The sequence below is a fragment of the Malus sylvestris genome, chromosome 5, assembly GCF_916048215.2.
Source record: "Malus sylvestris chromosome 5, drMalSylv7.2, whole genome shotgun sequence".
Classification (NCBI taxonomy): domain Eukaryota; kingdom Viridiplantae; phylum Streptophyta; class Magnoliopsida; order Rosales; family Rosaceae; genus Malus; species Malus sylvestris.
The window spans coordinates 7,386,151-7,404,189 of record NC_062264.1 but is presented as its reverse complement, the minus strand read 5'-3'; the positions used below and the strand labels follow the sequence as shown (position 1 = coordinate 7,404,189).

Sequence of the window (18,039 nt, the reverse complement as noted above, 5' to 3'; positions counted from 1 at the left end):
AACAGCACTGCGTCGAAGCTGACTGGTTGTCTATCCAAGTCGCGGTCGAGAAAGACTTTCGGGTCTTTATTGGCAAAGGTCATCTCATTAGCCTTTTCGGCGAGGTGAGGTGTTACAGTTTACTAGGGCTCAACACATTGAACGCCGAGTTGTTTTATGATTGGATACTCACAAGTAAGCTTTAGAGTTCGACATTCTGACGGCGGAACCACATTTACCATCAAAACATATATCTGTTTTGAGTATCTGTGCCCCTATACTCTAGTGTCGATTCGGCATGCTTATACCCTTACAAATATAATCACTGTGACCGAATCCGACGCCGACGATTTGTGAACTTTGCAGAATTAGTAGCCTAGTCTTCAGGCTTTAGAACCCAAAGGCCAAGACATGTTCCTTCCTCGGCCACAGTCGCAAGATCGAGAAGTCAGTCGCACACTCAACGCAACATCAACACATTTTACTCCTCAGCCGACGAGTTGGCATGCCCCACATCAACTAAAGGACGTAGTTAGCTCATTAGTTACTCGCCCTGCGCGCCACATAGGCTAGGTAGTTTTTAGGGTCAACAAGATCACAGCCCAATTTGATTTTAACGTGTACTTAAATCCAATTTGATCTTCAACAAAGAGAAATGCAAGAGGGAAATAAAGGGGGAGAGCCTGCTTAGTGGTTACCTTGAATAAATGATATGATTGTCTTCCAAAAATACATTGTAACGTTGCGTGAGGCTCCAACCTCTGGGTTTTGCTGGGATGGGAAGAAGATGACAAAGATTGGGATTTTTGAAAAATTTAGAAAAGTAATTGTTAATATCAGATGAAAAAATAACCAAGAGCTTAATAAAACTTCTCATCAGAAATTGGCTGAGCTTTTGAGCTTTTTGAGAAGGCTAGAATTGTCTAGGTTGCTGAAGTGAGACTTTGAATTTCTTTGGATTTGTTTTGTAAAAAGTTTTAATCATAAGGGTGTATTAGTATTTTTATATTAGATTTTGGTTATAATTATCATAAATTTAAAAGGGTGGCTATAATTCTATTTAGAGTTCTAATTTTGGTTATTTTTCCAAATTTCCCAATAAGCTAGCACTCTATAGTTTGATTTCTGTTATTTAGATTTCTAACGTGTTAGTAAACGCATGAGAAATTTTAGAGGTGAACTGATTTTCTTTCCTATATTTTAATAAAGGCATAGAATTCGAGAATCAAATTGACCCCAACTCCCAATCTTTCTAAGTAGACATGCCTAGAAATGAGGAATATGAGCTAATTAAGCCACACAATAAGTCAAAACTTGTCACGTAACATTTGAAATAAAAATATCAATACATGGTAGTCATGAGTGACAGTCCTCGTCTCTCTCCTTACTTTGTCATATTGATCAATTCTCCTCGGGTCGTTTTACAAGTTAATGAATACAATAATCATCATTGAATACATTTTTACAATATTTAAAGAGACAATGGGATCTGTACGTAGCAACATCCAATATTTATACAGAGAAAGCTGGAAAGGGTGAATCGAAAGTACTTTCCATATATCACATGGAGTCCTCCTCACCTTCTGATCATGTAAATGGTGGACGATGCCAAACCCAAACTGTCTCAAAAAATTGTGACACAATATTTCCAGCCATGAAGAAGTATCAATATTCTTCTCAAAGAACACCATCATTTTCTTCCTCCTCATCGTGGTCGTCGTCTTCATCTTTCGTATCATCGTCCTGTAATCTCGACCATGATTCTTCTCCTCCTATTAGTCCGGCAACCCCGCTCCCGTTTTCCGGTGTCCCATTCTCTTGGGAACATTTTCCCGGTATTCCAAAGAAACCTAGCAGCAACAACAAGGAATTACAATTACATTCCTCATTGAAGCGTCTCCCACAGCCTCCTCCCACACTCAGTACTCAGAAGATCTCCTCCAAGAAGTTGATCATGGATGATATTATTCAGATCAGACACAACTCCAAAAGGCATACTGCTAATCTCCCAAGGGATCCTTTCTTTGCTGCACTAGTTGAGTGTTCCAAGGACGACGACGGCAACAACAACGACGATGATCAAGGATACTCAAGTGGTGCTGCCAAGGTCTCAAGGAGTGTGAGTGAAAGGTTTGGATTTTTAAATCTTTCTGCATTATCTTGTAAGACAACTTGTGCAGTTTCTGAATCAATCATACACGTTCAAAGGCCGAGTACAACTTCTTATCGTCTGATTAATCGCCGTTCCCGATGAGTTTACGATCCCTATTGTCCTCGATCGATCACTCATCTTAATTGTGTGTTTTTCGTTTCTAAATTTATTTTTAGTTTTTTCTTGGCTTTTGCTTCGAGGAGGACATGTAATTCGGAAAATATATAATATTTTACTGGGATTAATATGTCCTTAACTCCATAGACAACGAAGGAACACTAGTGTATGATCTCTGCTGTTTGATTCTGTATATTATTTATGTATATTCTGTATACCAAATACTGTTTAAAATATATGCTGTTTGCTGTGAATTCATGTGATGTTTGCGGCAGCTGTATGAGTGAATTTTACTTGATATCCCATGTGGGAGGAGGAGGGCTACTGGACCAGAGAGTGGATGCTGGAGGTAGTCAGATATATCTATTTGACTAATCCATTTTGTTGTGTACCAATTTTTATTCGCGTATTTTACTATCTGAATCTTTATTTCCTAACCATCATTTCTGCGAAAAATTAATAAAAATTGATGATTATATATATATATATATATATATATATATATATATATTAACACAAATGTAGAACTCAATCATAATGAGTTTGATAGGAAAACAATTGATTTGTTCTATTATGCAGGTTGATGATTAAATTTCTTAATTTAATTGGCATTTTTTTATAGATGTTTTTTTATCTGATTATTAAGAAAATAATCAATGTTCTGATTATGACATTTGTGTGAAGTATTGTTTCATACTGGAAAGTTAAGAAACGTAAATAGCAAGGGTTTGTAACGAGTTGGGCACTCTCCCTGTTTGCCATTAGTTTTGGGTGAAAGGAATCATTAGATATCAAAAAGAGTTATTATTCCAAATAAAATGTCCAACGACCCACAGGTACTTTATGTCACTAGTTAAATTGTCCACGTGTTAGTTAGATTTAAAATTTCAGCACCTCTACTCCGTGTGAGGATGTTAAAAAAAAAAATGGTCCTACATTTAAAAGTTAATAAACCCTGCTTGCAAGAGCATTAAGATGTTTGACCACTCTTGTTATATTAAGTAGTTTTGGATAAGAACTCAACTTTCGAACCAAAAAAAAGAAGGATGAGAACTCAACTTACATTGAGTGTGGTGCCCTTCATGCAGAGCAAAAAATAATTCTAAAAATTATAGAGACAATGGGTGAACTTTTTTTTTCGAAGAAGACAAGAATGTCCTCGTCGCAATCAATCAAGGATGCTACAATAACCATCCCAAGTTATTATCTTATAATTAATATTTTGGGATTTTTCTTTTCTCATCCATCTTACAGATGACTCACATTGGCTAATGAGAAACCATCACGTGTAGGGCAAACCCTACACCTAGGTTGGCCACCTCCTTATAAATTTACCTCATCTTTACCAATCTCTGATAAACTGTTGCTACTCACCTATGCCCTAGACTTTCGCTCTTTAAAAAAAATAAAAAATAAAAAATAAAAAAACTGACTTAGGCATGAAGATCCATTGTTAGCGACTACCTCACTATCTAGTGCTTGGAAAGCACTTTAAGGCCCCGTTTGTTTGGCTTCGCTAAACATCCTTGGATTAGACTGGACTGTAATCCGGTGTTTGTTTCACACAGGGACAACGTTTAATGAGACTCGCTCCGACTGAGTCCGACTAACAGCTTCGCTAGAGGGTCTTAGCGAGACCCCCGAAATTGGGCGGACTGCTAAGACCACACTACTACGCTTCACTCCTACCTGCTTCGTCCTCCCATCTGCCTCTTCCTCGCGTCCCACAACCCATTTCAAACCCAGATCCTGCAAAATCTGCCTCTTCCGCTTCATCCTCCCATCTACCTCTTCCTTTCATCCTCCCATCTGCCTCTTCCTCGCCTCTGCCTCTTCCTCTGCAACACCCTTTAATCACCGCTCATATCTGAAACAAAGCTCCACCTACTGCCCAAACCTCAAAATCCAACCACAAAAATTTTATAAAAAAAAAGGCGAAAAAATAACTACAAAATCCAACCCAAAATTCAAAATCCACACATTGCCAGAAAATTATGAGATGACTTTGTAGGCGGAGAAGGCAACGCATGTATCAGAGGAAGGAGAGAGATCCGAATTTTTTTGGCAAAAAAAGGATAAGGAAGGTGGAAATTCTTAACAGTGGCAAGAGGGTGAAGAGGATGAGCTTGTTTTGAAGGATTTGCGATGAACTTTACACATGCGTTTCGTAGAAAAAGATGGAGGAAAGAAGAAATGGGGCTGAGCCAGAGGTAGAAGAAAAAAGAAGATGGTTCTGGAGGGGCGTCTGTTTGGAGTAAAGTGAAAGAGGAATAAATATGCATTAAAAAAACATAAAATATTATTATATAAACATTAAATAATATAAAATATTACTATTTATGCATTAATTAATATAATATTATAGTTGATTAATTGCTCTGCTTTTTAGTCCGACACTGCACCAAACGCTTCACTAAGTTAGTCCAGCTTAGTCTAGTCTAACCCAATCCAGCTTAGTCCCTGAAGCTAATCCAGTCCAAAATAGTCCGGTGCAACAAACGCACCCTAAGGGAAAGTGCTCGGCTTGATAGCTGACTAGACATTCAAAGGACCTGGGCTCTTTGAAGCGATCAGCTTCACCTTTCCATACTCATTGGTCATTGACTTCTCTTTGGACCTCTGTTCCTTTGGGCCTGTCGGGGTCGAAAGGACCATGATTGAATAACTTGCTCTAGGCCATGATCGTCTTTATATTTAAATTGAACAATTTGCTCTAGTCCATGATCGTTATTAAAATTTTCATTAAAAAGAGAGTGCAGAAATAATGTTGGGGATGAGAATAACAGCAATCTAATATTTTTTTGTTTGTAGGCTGAACTTTAATTTAAAATTGGGTTCCGATAAAGGCACCCTAAATACTACTGTCAAACAAACATACTAAAGGCCCATATATATTGGTGGAAGAGTTAAATCTTCCATTACGCCCAAAAGGCCGGCACAAGTATACGAAAGGGGCGAAGGAAAACCAGGGATAGTGGGGCGGGCGTCACGTGCCACAAGGTTCTGTCGTTGGACACGCGTCCGTAACCGAAGATCAGCGGTGTACCGCACACCCCACCCCACTGCTGTTAGTTGAATTTCGGTGCAGCCCTAGTTTGGCTGCAGGAGAAATTTAAGTGAGATTCTGTTAAAAAAAAAAAGGTGTGATCGAATTTCAACGATCTTTAAAATAAAGGATTCTAATTTTAACGATCTTAAGGATAAAGGATCTTTATTTTTCACAAAAATGGAGATTAGTTTGGGGACTACATCAAGTTGAACTTTAAGAATTCAAATTATTTATTTTTCAAGTTGCATCTCATTAATCATTCTTACAAAATATTAGTCAAATCGAAAATATTCGAGACATCTAATTAAGTTTAAAGAAATTGACGAACTCTTTGTTGTATCGTAATAATTAAATAAATAAATAAATAAATATTTTTTTTTGAACAACGTTTAAAATGAACAAAATTTGGATATCAATCGAGCCCACAATGTATGTCAAATATATATGTATATCTTCTGCATATACAAAGCTAGCGCCCCAATTTGGAGTCACGGCTTCACCAAAAAATTTTAGACACAAATGTCCCCAAGACAAAAAAAGTTCAAAAGCAGCAATATAATGCACCAAATAATGCAGGGGTATTTTCGTTATATAAACAATGTTTTTTAACAATTAATTCTTTGTGTACAGTTTTTTTATTTTTATTTTTATAATTAGTACCTCACAATAGACTATTGATAATGTTATTCAATCAGTTGTTTATTAAATATTATTTTCTCTATTTTTAAACACGTTCAAAACATCTTAAGAGGTGTGTGGTGCTGGTTATAAAAAGGTCTTTTACACGCGTATAATAATGTGATTCAATTAGTTGTCAAATTATTATTAATTTTTTTTAACAAGCGATATTATCTACACTAAAGGAGAGGGGGGTGGGCTTAGTTTCACAATGGGCTAACAATAATATGATTCAATTAGTTGTTTATTAAATATTATTGTAGACATCGAAATTTCGTAAATAAATGTTGACCGATAAATCAAAGTGTCAACGCTCATGTATTACATAAATTTTGCACGTAGCGTGTGACTCAACGAAAATTGAAATGAGTTGGAAAAGTCATCAAATAGGACACGTGTCAACACCTGGCAGAAACGACTTATTTCATCTGGGATATTATATTCAAAATTAGGCATTGGAAAATTCTATAAATACAAGCCCATTTCATTCATTTTGGGAGAGGAATTCATATTACACCTTGAAGCTCTGAAGCTCTGAAGCTCTGAAACTCCGAAGCGCTCAAGCAAATCCCGAAGGATCAAGAAAGCCCTTTTCGTTCTTCATCAAATCCACCTTCAAGATCAAGCCCCGACGGCCCTCGAAGAAAGTGTTCTTCGTTCTTCGTTCATCGTTCATCCAAGATCAAGCCCCAACGGCCCTTTGGATCAACAACGTCGACAAATCCACACATCCAACCGTTCTTCAAGATCAAGCCCAAAAGCCCTTGAAGATCCGGTCATCACTGTTCTTCAAGATCAAGCCCAAAAGCCCTTGGAGATCCGTTCATCACCGTTACTCAAGATCAAGCCCCAACGGCTCCTTGAAGATCCGCTCAAATCCACCTTCAAAGATCAAGCCCACGGCCCTTTGAAGAAACTTCCAACAGTTCATCCAAGATCAAGCCCCAACGGCCCTTGGATCAACGAAACATCCATAAATCAACACCTTACGGAGATCGAATCAGAGGATCAAATTAGAGAGAGATTGTAACCCAAAATCATTTAAATACATAATATTTGTTTGTGCCCGATTGTTCTTGTCTCTTTCGTTTCAGGAATTTTCCGTGTTCACAAATTGGCACGCCCGGTGGGATAATCTCTGCCTCTCATCTCTTTCTCCGTTCAAGAAATTCAAGCGCGCTTCCAAAATTAATGGCATCAAGGAAGGCTCAAACTGTTCCCGCAACCGGCGCAAAGAACAAAAGCGTCCTCGTCGCAACTGGTGTCACTTTGGGCATCACGACTCGAAGCATGGCAAGAGCTACTTCTGCCGCCTCTTTCACCTCTGCATCAACTCTGCCAAGGGAACAAGAGCACCCAAGGCACGAGCCTTTGATCACCTTAGCCTCACTAAGGGCACCAAGGGGGGAAAGCCCAAGGAAATACTCCGAATCCATGCTCTCCGATGCCGATTCAAGCGACAGTTCAGCCATGCAAGTCATGACCATTGGAGCAACTTCAATCGATGAGCAGCTGGCTCAAATGAATGAAGCAATCGCAAGGCTAACCCGAACTGTGGAAGAAAAAGATTTGCAAATTGCAGCACTAGTCAACCGATTGGAGGCGCAAGACGGCGATAAACCCGACCCAGAGGATGATCCACTAAAGGGACGAGCTAGCAGAGACGAAGAACCCCCGGTGAAGAAAATCGATGGGAAGCCGGAGCCAGACCAAGCAGCGGCACTCATGGGATCTCTTTCTATCCAGCAGCTGCAGGAGATGATCACCAACACCATCAAGGCACAGTACGAAGGGAGCTCACATACCTCATTGTTCTACTCGAAGCCCTATTCCAAGAAGATTGATGCCCTAAAGATGCCAAGGGGTTATCAACCACCAAAGTTCATGCAGTTCGATGGAAAAGGAAACCCAAAGCAGCACGTTGCACATTTCGTCGAAACTTGCAACAATGCGGGGACGGAGGGAGACTACCTCGCCAAGCAGTTTGTGCGCTCGCTGAAAGGAAATGCCTTTGAGTGGTACACAGACCTAGAGCCTGAGTCCATCAACAACTGGGAGCAATTAGAACGGGAATTCCTCAACCGCTTCTACAGCACCAGCCGCACTGTGAGAATGCTAGAGCTAACGAGCACAAAGCAGTGGAAGGACGAGCCAGTCATTGACTACATCAACAGATGGCGCACTCTAAGCCTCGACTGTAAAGACAGGCTCTCGGAAACCTCTTCAATCGAGATGTGCATCCAAGGCATGCAATGGGGTTTGCAATACATCCTTCAAGGCATTAAACCACGGACTTTCGAGGAATTGGCCACTCGTGCCCATGACATGGAGTTAAGCATCGCCCATCATGGGAAGAAGGAACCAATCGCCGACTACAAGAACGACAAAGTTCTTGGGACAAAGGTGGAAAAGGCTGCATGGAAACCCACCAAGGAAGCGATGACGGTCAACACATCTCCCGTCAAAATATCCACACGAGGCAAGGCGATTCAAACCGAAGCTTTTCGTGATCAAGAGATGCGTAGACGCACTTTGAAGGAGCTTGAGGAGAAGACTTATCCATTCCCCGACTCTGATGTGGTTGCCATGTTAGAAGACTTGCTGGAAAAGAAGGTGATTGGTTTGCCTGAGTGCAAACGGTCAGAAGAGATGAATCGCACCGACAGTCCAAGGTACTGTAAATTCCACCGCTTCATCAGTCATCCGACAGAAAAATGTTTCGTGCTGAAAGATCTCATCATGAAGCTGGCTCAGAAAGGAATCATCGAGCTAGATCTTGACGAAGTGGCGAAGTCAAACTATACCACCTTCACTTCTGGCTCTTCCGACTCAAAGTTTTCACCTCAACCGCTGGGGGCATCGTCCAAGACAAGCAAAATTGAAGGATGAACTCAAGTCACTCCTAAGAAATTGCACAAGAAGCATACGTCTCATCCACAAGTCCGCCAATCGGAAAGGGGGCAAAGCAGCTCTTGTCAACCTTCAAAGCAACGTGAACGTGTTGAAAATGAGGAAATTTCGACACATAGATCGTCCATCCCCATCACGATGCGTGATTTCTTTCCTGAAGACTTCTTCAATCACTCGGTCAAGGCTCCTTGCTATGAAGATTGCGAGGAACGACTCTCTCAGATCACTTGACGAACCAAAGCTCCTTGTCTGTAAGAGCCTAAACTGCAAGACACAATGCTCCTTGCTCGCACGAGCCTAAACTGCACGAACCAAAGCTCCTTGTCCACACGAGCCTAAACTGTAGGACATGAGGCTCCTTGCCTGCACGAGCCTAAACTGCATGGCACAACGCTCCTAGTCTGCATGAGCATAAAAGGCAACACCAACGCTCCTTGCCTGCACGAGCTGAAACTGCAACACGGCACCAAACGCTCCTTGCCTGCACGAGCCGAAACTGCAACACGGCACCAAATGCTCATTGTCTGCACGAGTTGAAACTTCAAACGACACCAACACTCCTTGTCTGCACGAGTTGAAACTGCAAACGGCACCAAAAGACAATACAAAAAAAAAATATCTATGTATTTGAACTACGTTTCGACTTGATCTCTTTGGAAGGGTACGTAGGCAACTCGAGCATTCAATTTCGAGTTCAGTCATATCAAAAGAAAAAAAATAAGTGTTTTACTATTGAAAGTCAATATTATTACATTCTTTAAAAAAAATAAAAATAAAAAAAATAAAAAAAATAAAAAAAAAGGGAAAAAGAAATAATATATGTATGAGTGTTTCGGCCCAGCAGGCCACAAGCCCAATTCGGTTCTTCATATGCGAAGAAACCCAACCCCAGACCTCTTCAAAGCAGCGGGTATGATCACCGGTGCTAGTCCGAGCCCACGGCGAAAATGAAAGCTTTTTCAGAGGTTGTCGTCCGCACTACCGTCGGAAACTTCAAAGCCGCAATCTCCAACAGAGTTCCTCTGTCCAATCCCTGGCTCTCTGATGACTCCCGTGGATCTCTCCTCCCTTTCCCTTCGTCTCTGTAGAAATTTGGGGCGCCCAGAGGGCACCCAAATTCAGTCTCTCTCTTCAATTCCCACAGCGCCGAAGTCTCTGATCTATGATGCACGGGTTGGATCGACAACCTCCTCTTCTGCTTCTACCTTCACCGTCAATCAGACCAAAGTCAAACTAATCTCATGGAACCCTAGAACTTTCGTGTATGAAGGTCTGCTGACAGACGCCGAATGCGATCACTTGATCTCCATCGCGAAATCGGAGCTGAAGAGATCCGCCGTCGTTGGAGCATCGAGGAGCCACCCGGCATCGCTGAGCGAGTCAAGGCTATTAGAAGACATCACAGGAGGAATCTCGACGACCCCAGTCCGTCAAACCATGAAGCTGACCCAAATCCCAAATCTTCCGAGACCTGTTGCTCGACTTTATTGCAGAATCAAAATTTTCCCAATCCAAGATCCTCTCTTTCTCTCTCCGATGGCTCCGAGGAAACTTGTAGAAGACCCGCCGGCCGCCCTGGTGGAGAACTTCGACGATAAAGATCACTGCGACTCCAGATATTTTTGAGTCGTCAACACAGGCCCAGATCTCAGGAACCTACCTGATTTGCTCAGCCAAGCCCAGTCTCCATCCCCAAAATCCATCTTCACCATCAACGAGGCAGAAGCATGGAGATGATGCAGCCTCACCCACCTCCGATAGCTGTCATTCGGCGATCACTGCAGGGGACGACGGCTCCGTTTGGATCGCCCATGGTGTCCAGATATCCTGACGATTGGAATCTCTGCCACGCCAGTACTATCCGTACGCATTTAGAGGACATAACCTCGATTTGCCGAGTGTATCCTGATATTGCCGCTGTAGGATCCGAAACCGGCGCAGGACTCCACTTCTACGATTTCTCAGGCGTGCGAAACCTCGGGTCGATTCACTGGACCGACCCGGAAAATCCCAGAATCTTCAAAGCGCGAGTCACAGCCATTGCTGACTTGCCGAGCTCTGTCTTCGCGTCGTTTAATTGCCCCCGCAAAAAGAATTGCATACTCGTGATCGAAAAGAATCGACACTCAAAATCGTATCAGAACTGAGCTGGCAGCCGGGAAGCTCGGCGAAGAACCTGGCCGTCAGAAAGCTGAGGAGGCTTCCAGAGACGGGCTTGATCGTCAGGAGCTCCGTCACGTACGGGGTCTTTGGGTACTCGGGTTATATCCGTTTGTGGGACCCGAGGTCGAATGAGGTGATTCAGAAGGCGAACGAACCGGGTTCAGGCCGGAGCAGTCGCTTCGGGGACTCATTCGCCGACGTTGAGGAATCGACTCTGTTCAAAGTTGTGTTAAAAAAAAAACCCGGCGATTTGGCAGTGGCAGACTTGCGCAAACTAGGGGATGATCCGTGGGTATATTTGCAAGACAAGAACCTAGGCTTGAGGAACGCCGGCGGAGACGGGACGAGTGGTGATAGCAATAGGGCGGTTAGTTGTTACAGAAAGCAAGTGTTTGTGGGAAGGGAAGTTGAGAACGCGGCCGTTTGGAGCCAGTTCCATTTCTGCATCAAGATGTTCCTGTGCCTATCAGTGTTCCTTCTGGGGTTTGATGTCGCGGCGTACTTCAAAGGCTGGCACTGTGGGTAACCGTCGCAGTAGCAAGCAGTGGGCAGTGGTTGTCACAACAGCAGCTGGCAACAACATCAAAGACCGCTGTCAAACGACTAGCCGGCCGAGAAGCCTTCTTCCTCCTCCTCCGTGCTCCTCCTTCCTCCTCCAAACCCGTATCATGCACCCTATATATATATATATATGTATGTATGTAGATGTATGTACGTATGTATGTATGTGTGCATATAAAATTACAATATGAAAAAAAAAAAAAAAAAAAAAAAAAGACATGGTGCACCAGGCACCGAAAGCAAAGAAAAAATAAAAAAATAAATAAATGATGATGGTGGACGACACCATGAGTAAAGCAAAAAATAATAATAATAATAATAAATAAATAAATATATATATATATATATATATAATATAAAAAACAAAAAAGGAATGGTGCCTCTGGCACCGCAGAAAAAAAAATGGAATCTTGATTGATCAGCACCATGTGCCATAAAAAAAAAAAAAGGAATGGTGCCTCTGGCACCGCAGAAAAAATATAATATTATAAAAAAAAAAAAAATTGCATCAAGAGAAATAAAAGTTCATTTTATTTATTTTTCTGGAAATTTTACATAAATTTGCATTATACATACCTTTAAAAAAAAAAAATCAAATCAAATCAAATTTACAAGAGGGGATCTTCAAAGACGATCAGGTAGCGCCTCACCACTTGGCAGAGCTCCAGAAATGAGAGGCATCGGAGGTTGACTGTTTGAAGCCACATCACTCGGCGGAACCCTAGGAAGAGGAGGCACCAAAGGTTGATCATTTGGAGCTTCATTACGCGGTACAGCCCCAGAAGACGAAGGCAAATGTTGTTGGAACAAACCCACAAACCTCCGATGATCAAGTAAAATCTGACCATCAGATTCCTGCATCTGGTCAATTTTCCTCTTCATGTTTGTGGCATAGTTGTGTGCGAGCTTGTGCAACTGTTTATTCTCATGCTTAAGCCCTCTAATCTCCTGTTTGAGACTCATCACTTCAGCCGCCAACGATTCAACTTGACGGGTTCGAGCAAATAGGCGTTGGGCCATGTTGGACACAGAACCCGCACACTGCACACTAAGAGCCAGAGACTCCTTAACAGCCAACTCATCAGACCGCCTGGAAAGTAGTCTGTTATCTTTGGGAGTGACAAGGTTCCGGGCCACCACCGCAGCGGTCATATCATTTTTCATCATCGAATCCCCAACGGTAAGAGGACCAGTGGGGGATATGAAAGATGGGCGCCATATGTTGTCTGGAGAAGGCGGGACTGCCTCTTCACCAAGATTCAAGTCAAAACGACGGTCGGAGGGTCCAGACATTTTCAAAGTGTTGAAGGAAGAAGAGATCGGACAAATCAAGATCTTAGAAGTACAAGAGGGGAGTTTTCACAAGCGAAAATTCAAGTGTGCTTTGAAACGAACTGCATGCCTCTATAAAAAATCAGCACTCGACGGGATTTCAGAGATCGAAGAGGCGAGCTCAGAATTCGAAGAGGCCATTCAAAAATAGAAGAGGCAAGCTCAGAAATCGGAGAAGCATCTTGCTTTTCCAGACGCGTCGGCACCCATCATACGCAAACTCAGCTTTGCGGAAATCACGGGTAATTTGTCGAAGCGCCGATCCCAGATATCGAAGAGGCGCCAGTCTTTTTCAGCCACGTCAGCACCCATCACACGCAAACTCAGCTTTGCGGAAATCACGGGTAATTTGTCGAAGCACCGATCCCAGATATCGAAGAGGCGCCAGTCTTTTTCAGCCGCGTCAACACCTGTCACATGTACACTCAGCTTGGCGGAAATTACGGACAATTTGTCGAAGATTTCTGATAAAGAAGAAAGCACGTGAAGCCATATAGATCAATCACGCATTGGTTGCCAACACGAGTGAAAGAATAGTACCTCTACAGGTATCAAAGAACTTCCTATAATTGTCTACCTTCGCCTTCCATAGCAAGGCAGACATACAGAGCCTTTCTTCATCTCCAAAAATGTTTTCCCAACGAAACCTCTCGAGTCATTCAGCGTTCCTTATTCCTTGGGGTACCTCTACAAGCCAATGACTCCAAAGCAAAAGTATCTCATATCACCAGGGTAGAAAGCAAGAGTATCTCATATCATGCGTTCTACCTGTCATTTCCTTTGTCCTTGTTCTTACCTACAAAGACAAGGATAAAGAAAACAATATGCCGGAACTTCCACTCAAACTCGGGTAAGGAACCGACTGCTTGGAACCCTTCCCTGATTGCCTACCTAGCACTGCTCTCGAGTACTCGTTTCCCACTGCTGCTGTACTTTCAAAGAAACTGCCACATCTGCTTGGAGGACAGATAAGGCAAGTGAAAATGATACCTTGCAGCATGTGGAGACAAGGTGCAGAAGGAACAAGCAGAGAAGAATGCGGTCTGCACGATCAACTCAGCAGAAGGAGTCCGAACTGAGGAACTCGAGAAGTTGCCACATCTGCCTAAAGAAACAAGCAGAGAAGAATGCAGCATGCACAGTCAACTCAGCAGAAAGAGTCTGAGATGAAGAACTCGAGAAGATGTCGCATCTGCCCGAGGACGGTGAACTCGTTTTGACCCTCAAATTCTTGGGTCGACTTACTAGGCGTTGTGGGCTGCACGTGCCGATTCACCACCCTTGAATCAAATCCTTAAAGACCAAGTCACCAACTGGAAGAAGAGCCCATCAATCTTGAAGATCATACCGTTGACCAAACTGCTCAGGTGTGAATTAGAAAGATTGAACAAAGCAACAAGTCGTCACCTTCACCTCGTGCCTGCTTGCCATGTGTTCGAGTCAGCCTTCAAGAATCAAGCCCCAACGGCCCTTGAAGAAGCTTCCAGCCGAATTCAAAATCAAGCCTCGACGGCCCTGGAAGAAATCACAAGTCCGATCCAAGATTAAGTGTCTACCACCGTTGAATCAAAACCTAGTTCAAGAATAAGCTGTGGAAAATCAACAATTGAAGGAATCCAGAAAAACCTTCAACCCAGTTCAAGATCAAAGCTGTGGAAAGTCAACAAGCGCAACAAAATACGTGCCGATTCACCCACTACCAGAGCCAAAGATCATCTACCACATGAAGCTCCTTGTGGTCCAATTTCAACCTTCAAGATCAAGCCTCGACGGCCCTTGAAGAAATTTCAAACAAAAGTTCAAGAACAAGCCTCAGCGGCCCTTGAAGAAATCTCATGCCCAATTCAAGATCAAGCCTCAAACGGCCCTTGAAGAAATCTCCAGCCCAATCCAAGATCAAGCCTCGAATGGCCCTTGGATCGACATCTACAGTAAGGGACTTCAAAACGCATCTCCTACACGTGACAAGCACATGTATACGACGTGCCTTGAAGTGGGGGCATTTGTAGACATCGAAATTTCGTAAATAAATGTTGACCGATAAATCAAAGTGTCAACGCTCATGTATTACATAAATTTTGCACGTAGCGTGTGACTCAACGAAAATTGAAATGAGTTGGAAAAGTCATCAAATAGGACACGTGTCAACACCTGGCAGAAACGACTTATTTCATCTGGGATATTATATTCAAAATTAGGCATTGGAAAATTCTATAAATACAAGCCCATTTCATTCATTTTGGGAGAGGAATTCATATTACACCTTGAAGCTCTGAAGCTCTGAAGCTCTGAAACTCCGAAGCGCTCAAGCAAATCCCGAAGGATCAAGAAAGCCCTTTTCGTTCTTCATCAAATCCACCTTCAAGATCAAGCCCCGACGGCCCTCGAAGAAAGTGTTCTTCGTTCTTCGTTCATCGTTCATCCAAGATCAAGCCCCAACGGCCCTTTGGATCAACAACGTCGACAAATCCACACATCCAACCGTTCTTCAAGATCAAGCCCAAAAGCCCTTGAAGATCCGGTCATCACTGTTCTTCAAGATCAAGCCCAAAAGCCCTTGGAGATCCGTTCATCACCGTTACTCAAGATCAAGCCCCAACGGCTCCTTGAAGATCCGCTCAAATCCACCTTCAAAGATCAAGCCCACGGCCCTTTGAAGAAACTTCCAACAGTTCATCCAAGATCAAGCCCCAACGGCCCTTGGATCAACGAAACATCCACAAATCAACACCTTACGGAGATCGAATCAGAGGATCAAATTAGAGAGAGATTGTAACCCAAAATCATCTAAATACATAATATTTGTTTGTGCCCGATTGTTCTTGTCTCTTTCGTTTCAGGAATTTTCCGTGTTCACAATTATTTTCTCTATTTTTAAACATGTTCAAAACATCTTAAGAGGCGCGTAGTGCCGGTTTTAAAAATAGTCTTTCGCACACGCATAATAATGTGATTCAATTAGTTGTCAAATAATTTTTTTTTCCGAACAAACGGTATTATCTACACTGAGGGGGAGGGGGATGAGCTTAGCCTCACAATAGGCTACCAATAATGTGATTCAATCAGTTGTTTATTAAATATTATTTTCTCTATTTTAAAACACATTCAAAATATCTTAAGAGACGAGTACCGCCGGTAATAAAAAAGGTCTTTCGCACGCGCACAATAATGTGATTCAATCAGTTGTTTATTAAATATTATTTTTTCTATTTTTAAACACTTAAGAGACGCGTAGTGCTAGTTATAAAAAATGTCTTTCACACACGCATAATAATGTGAATCAATTAGTTGTCAAATATATATATTTTTTTTAACAAACGATGTTATCTACATTAAGGGGGAGCGGGTGGGCTCAATCTCATAATGTGCTAGCAATAATGTGATTCAATCAGCTGTTTATTAAATATTATTTTCTTTATCCCTAATGTAAATTCAATAGAATGTAGATGGAAATTGAAAGACCGATTTTATTATGTGGATTCAACTGCTTTAATTGGTTTATGAGAGGTTTCTTATAGCATAGTCTAATATTATTCATTTACTTCAAATATTTGACTTTCTTTTTGTCATAAAAAAATTATTGAAGCAATTCATGCATATAAATACATTTAAAACGTGTAAGTCGTGCGTAGCACGTTGTGATTCAAAAAATGCATTATGCACGCGCGTGAAGGCTAGTATACATATATATGAACAAAAAGTGAGATCGAACCCACAACTATCCCCATTTTCTGAAAAAATGGAGATTCTTTTCCATAAGGGCATGCACATTATGTCTATATATAAGACATGTAGGACGGTGGGGTGTAAAATGACGGTGTCTGCCGCTTTCTGAAATATCTCCCGGTTCTCCGTTGTGCTTTTGGTGTGTAGCAGCGACCGTATTTCAACGGCCTACGTATCCTTGAATTGAATGTTGCATAAGTAACATTTTTCATGTTTTCATCATCTACACAAGTTTCATATCTTTGACGCCTACCAACACCATCCACTACTTAATTATATATATATATATATATATATATATATATATACTTTAATCTATACTAGTTATACAACATATTGAAAACATAAAATACAAAAAAAAGTTAAGAATTTTTTTTTCTAAGTTAGAGTCGCAATCCTAAACTATTTTCTTAAACAATAATAAAAAATAAAAATAAAATGTCACAAAACCACCCAATCTGTCTAGACTCACCCAGGCCTAGTTAACCCCACCCATCCTACTTATGTTCATATAGGTAGGCTAGACGGGTACCTAAGTAGGTTTAGGCAAACAAGACGGTTGCCTAGCCAGTCTAGACACTCATTCTAAATTTTTAATTGCTTAAAAATTATTTATAGTAGTGATCAATGCCTAACACCTAGACAGAGCCTCTCTCAGCATCTAATCATTTTTCTCTCCCTTATTCATTCCAGATTTCCAAAGCTAACTTTCTCCTTCCAAATGCACCTTTTTCACAACTTAAAACAGGAATTGCTCCCTCTCTCTCCCCCCTATGTATGTGTGCTCTTTCCAACTTAACAGCATCTGATCATTTTTCTCTCCCTTGTTCATTCCAAATTTTCAAAGCTTAGTTTCTCCTTCCAAATGCACTTTTTTCACAACTTAACAGAGTTTGCTCCCTCTCCCTCCCCTGTGTATGTGTGCTCTTCCCAAAACCAGTTTTTTATAGCTTGGATATCCATTTCACACGAGAGATTTTTTAATGTACCGAAAATACAGTTGCATCTTGAAATAAAGAAGAAAGCACTAAAAGACTATGCCTTTGGAGGACAGGTATTTGGGATCGTTGTCACTAGAGATTGAACTTAGTGCTAGGCTTTCGCTTTTGGTCCGGCCTAGGTGATGAAACTGAACGTACTTTGGTTAGTCATTCTGCTTGTATCGACTTCTGTCTGTCTCTCTGTCCCTGGTTGTTTCAAGCATAGAATGAAACGAGTTTGATACAAGTGTCATGATACAAATGAATTTTTTTTATCTATTTCCTAATATAATGAAACTTGATAGACTGAATCCTGTTTTTGGTACATAAAAAAATCTCTCCGGTCTTACGTATTCAATTGAAAAGAAAACACAAAAGAAAAAGCGAAAAAA

At 41.5% G+C, this 18,039-nt stretch overlaps 1 protein-coding gene and 1 pseudogene across 1 annotated transcript; both read left to right on the top strand.

The window, feature by feature from the left end:
- The first annotated feature begins 1,424 nt into the window (after positions 1-1,424).
- On the top strand, positions 1,425-2,548 carry LOC126622115 (uncharacterized). The gene has a single exon (XM_050290774.1). It carries the CDS (start codon positions 1,544-1,546, stop codon positions 2,231-2,233), a length of 690 nt encoding a protein of 229 aa, XP_050146731.1. The 5' UTR covers positions 1,425-1,543; the 3' UTR covers positions 2,234-2,548.
- A 7,381-nt stretch (positions 2,549-9,929) lies between these two features.
- On the top strand, positions 9,930-11,686 carry LOC126622513 (protein ENDOPLASMIC RETICULUM-ARRESTED PEN3-like; annotated as a pseudogene).
- The last annotated feature ends 6,353 nt before the right edge of the window (positions 11,687-18,039 follow it).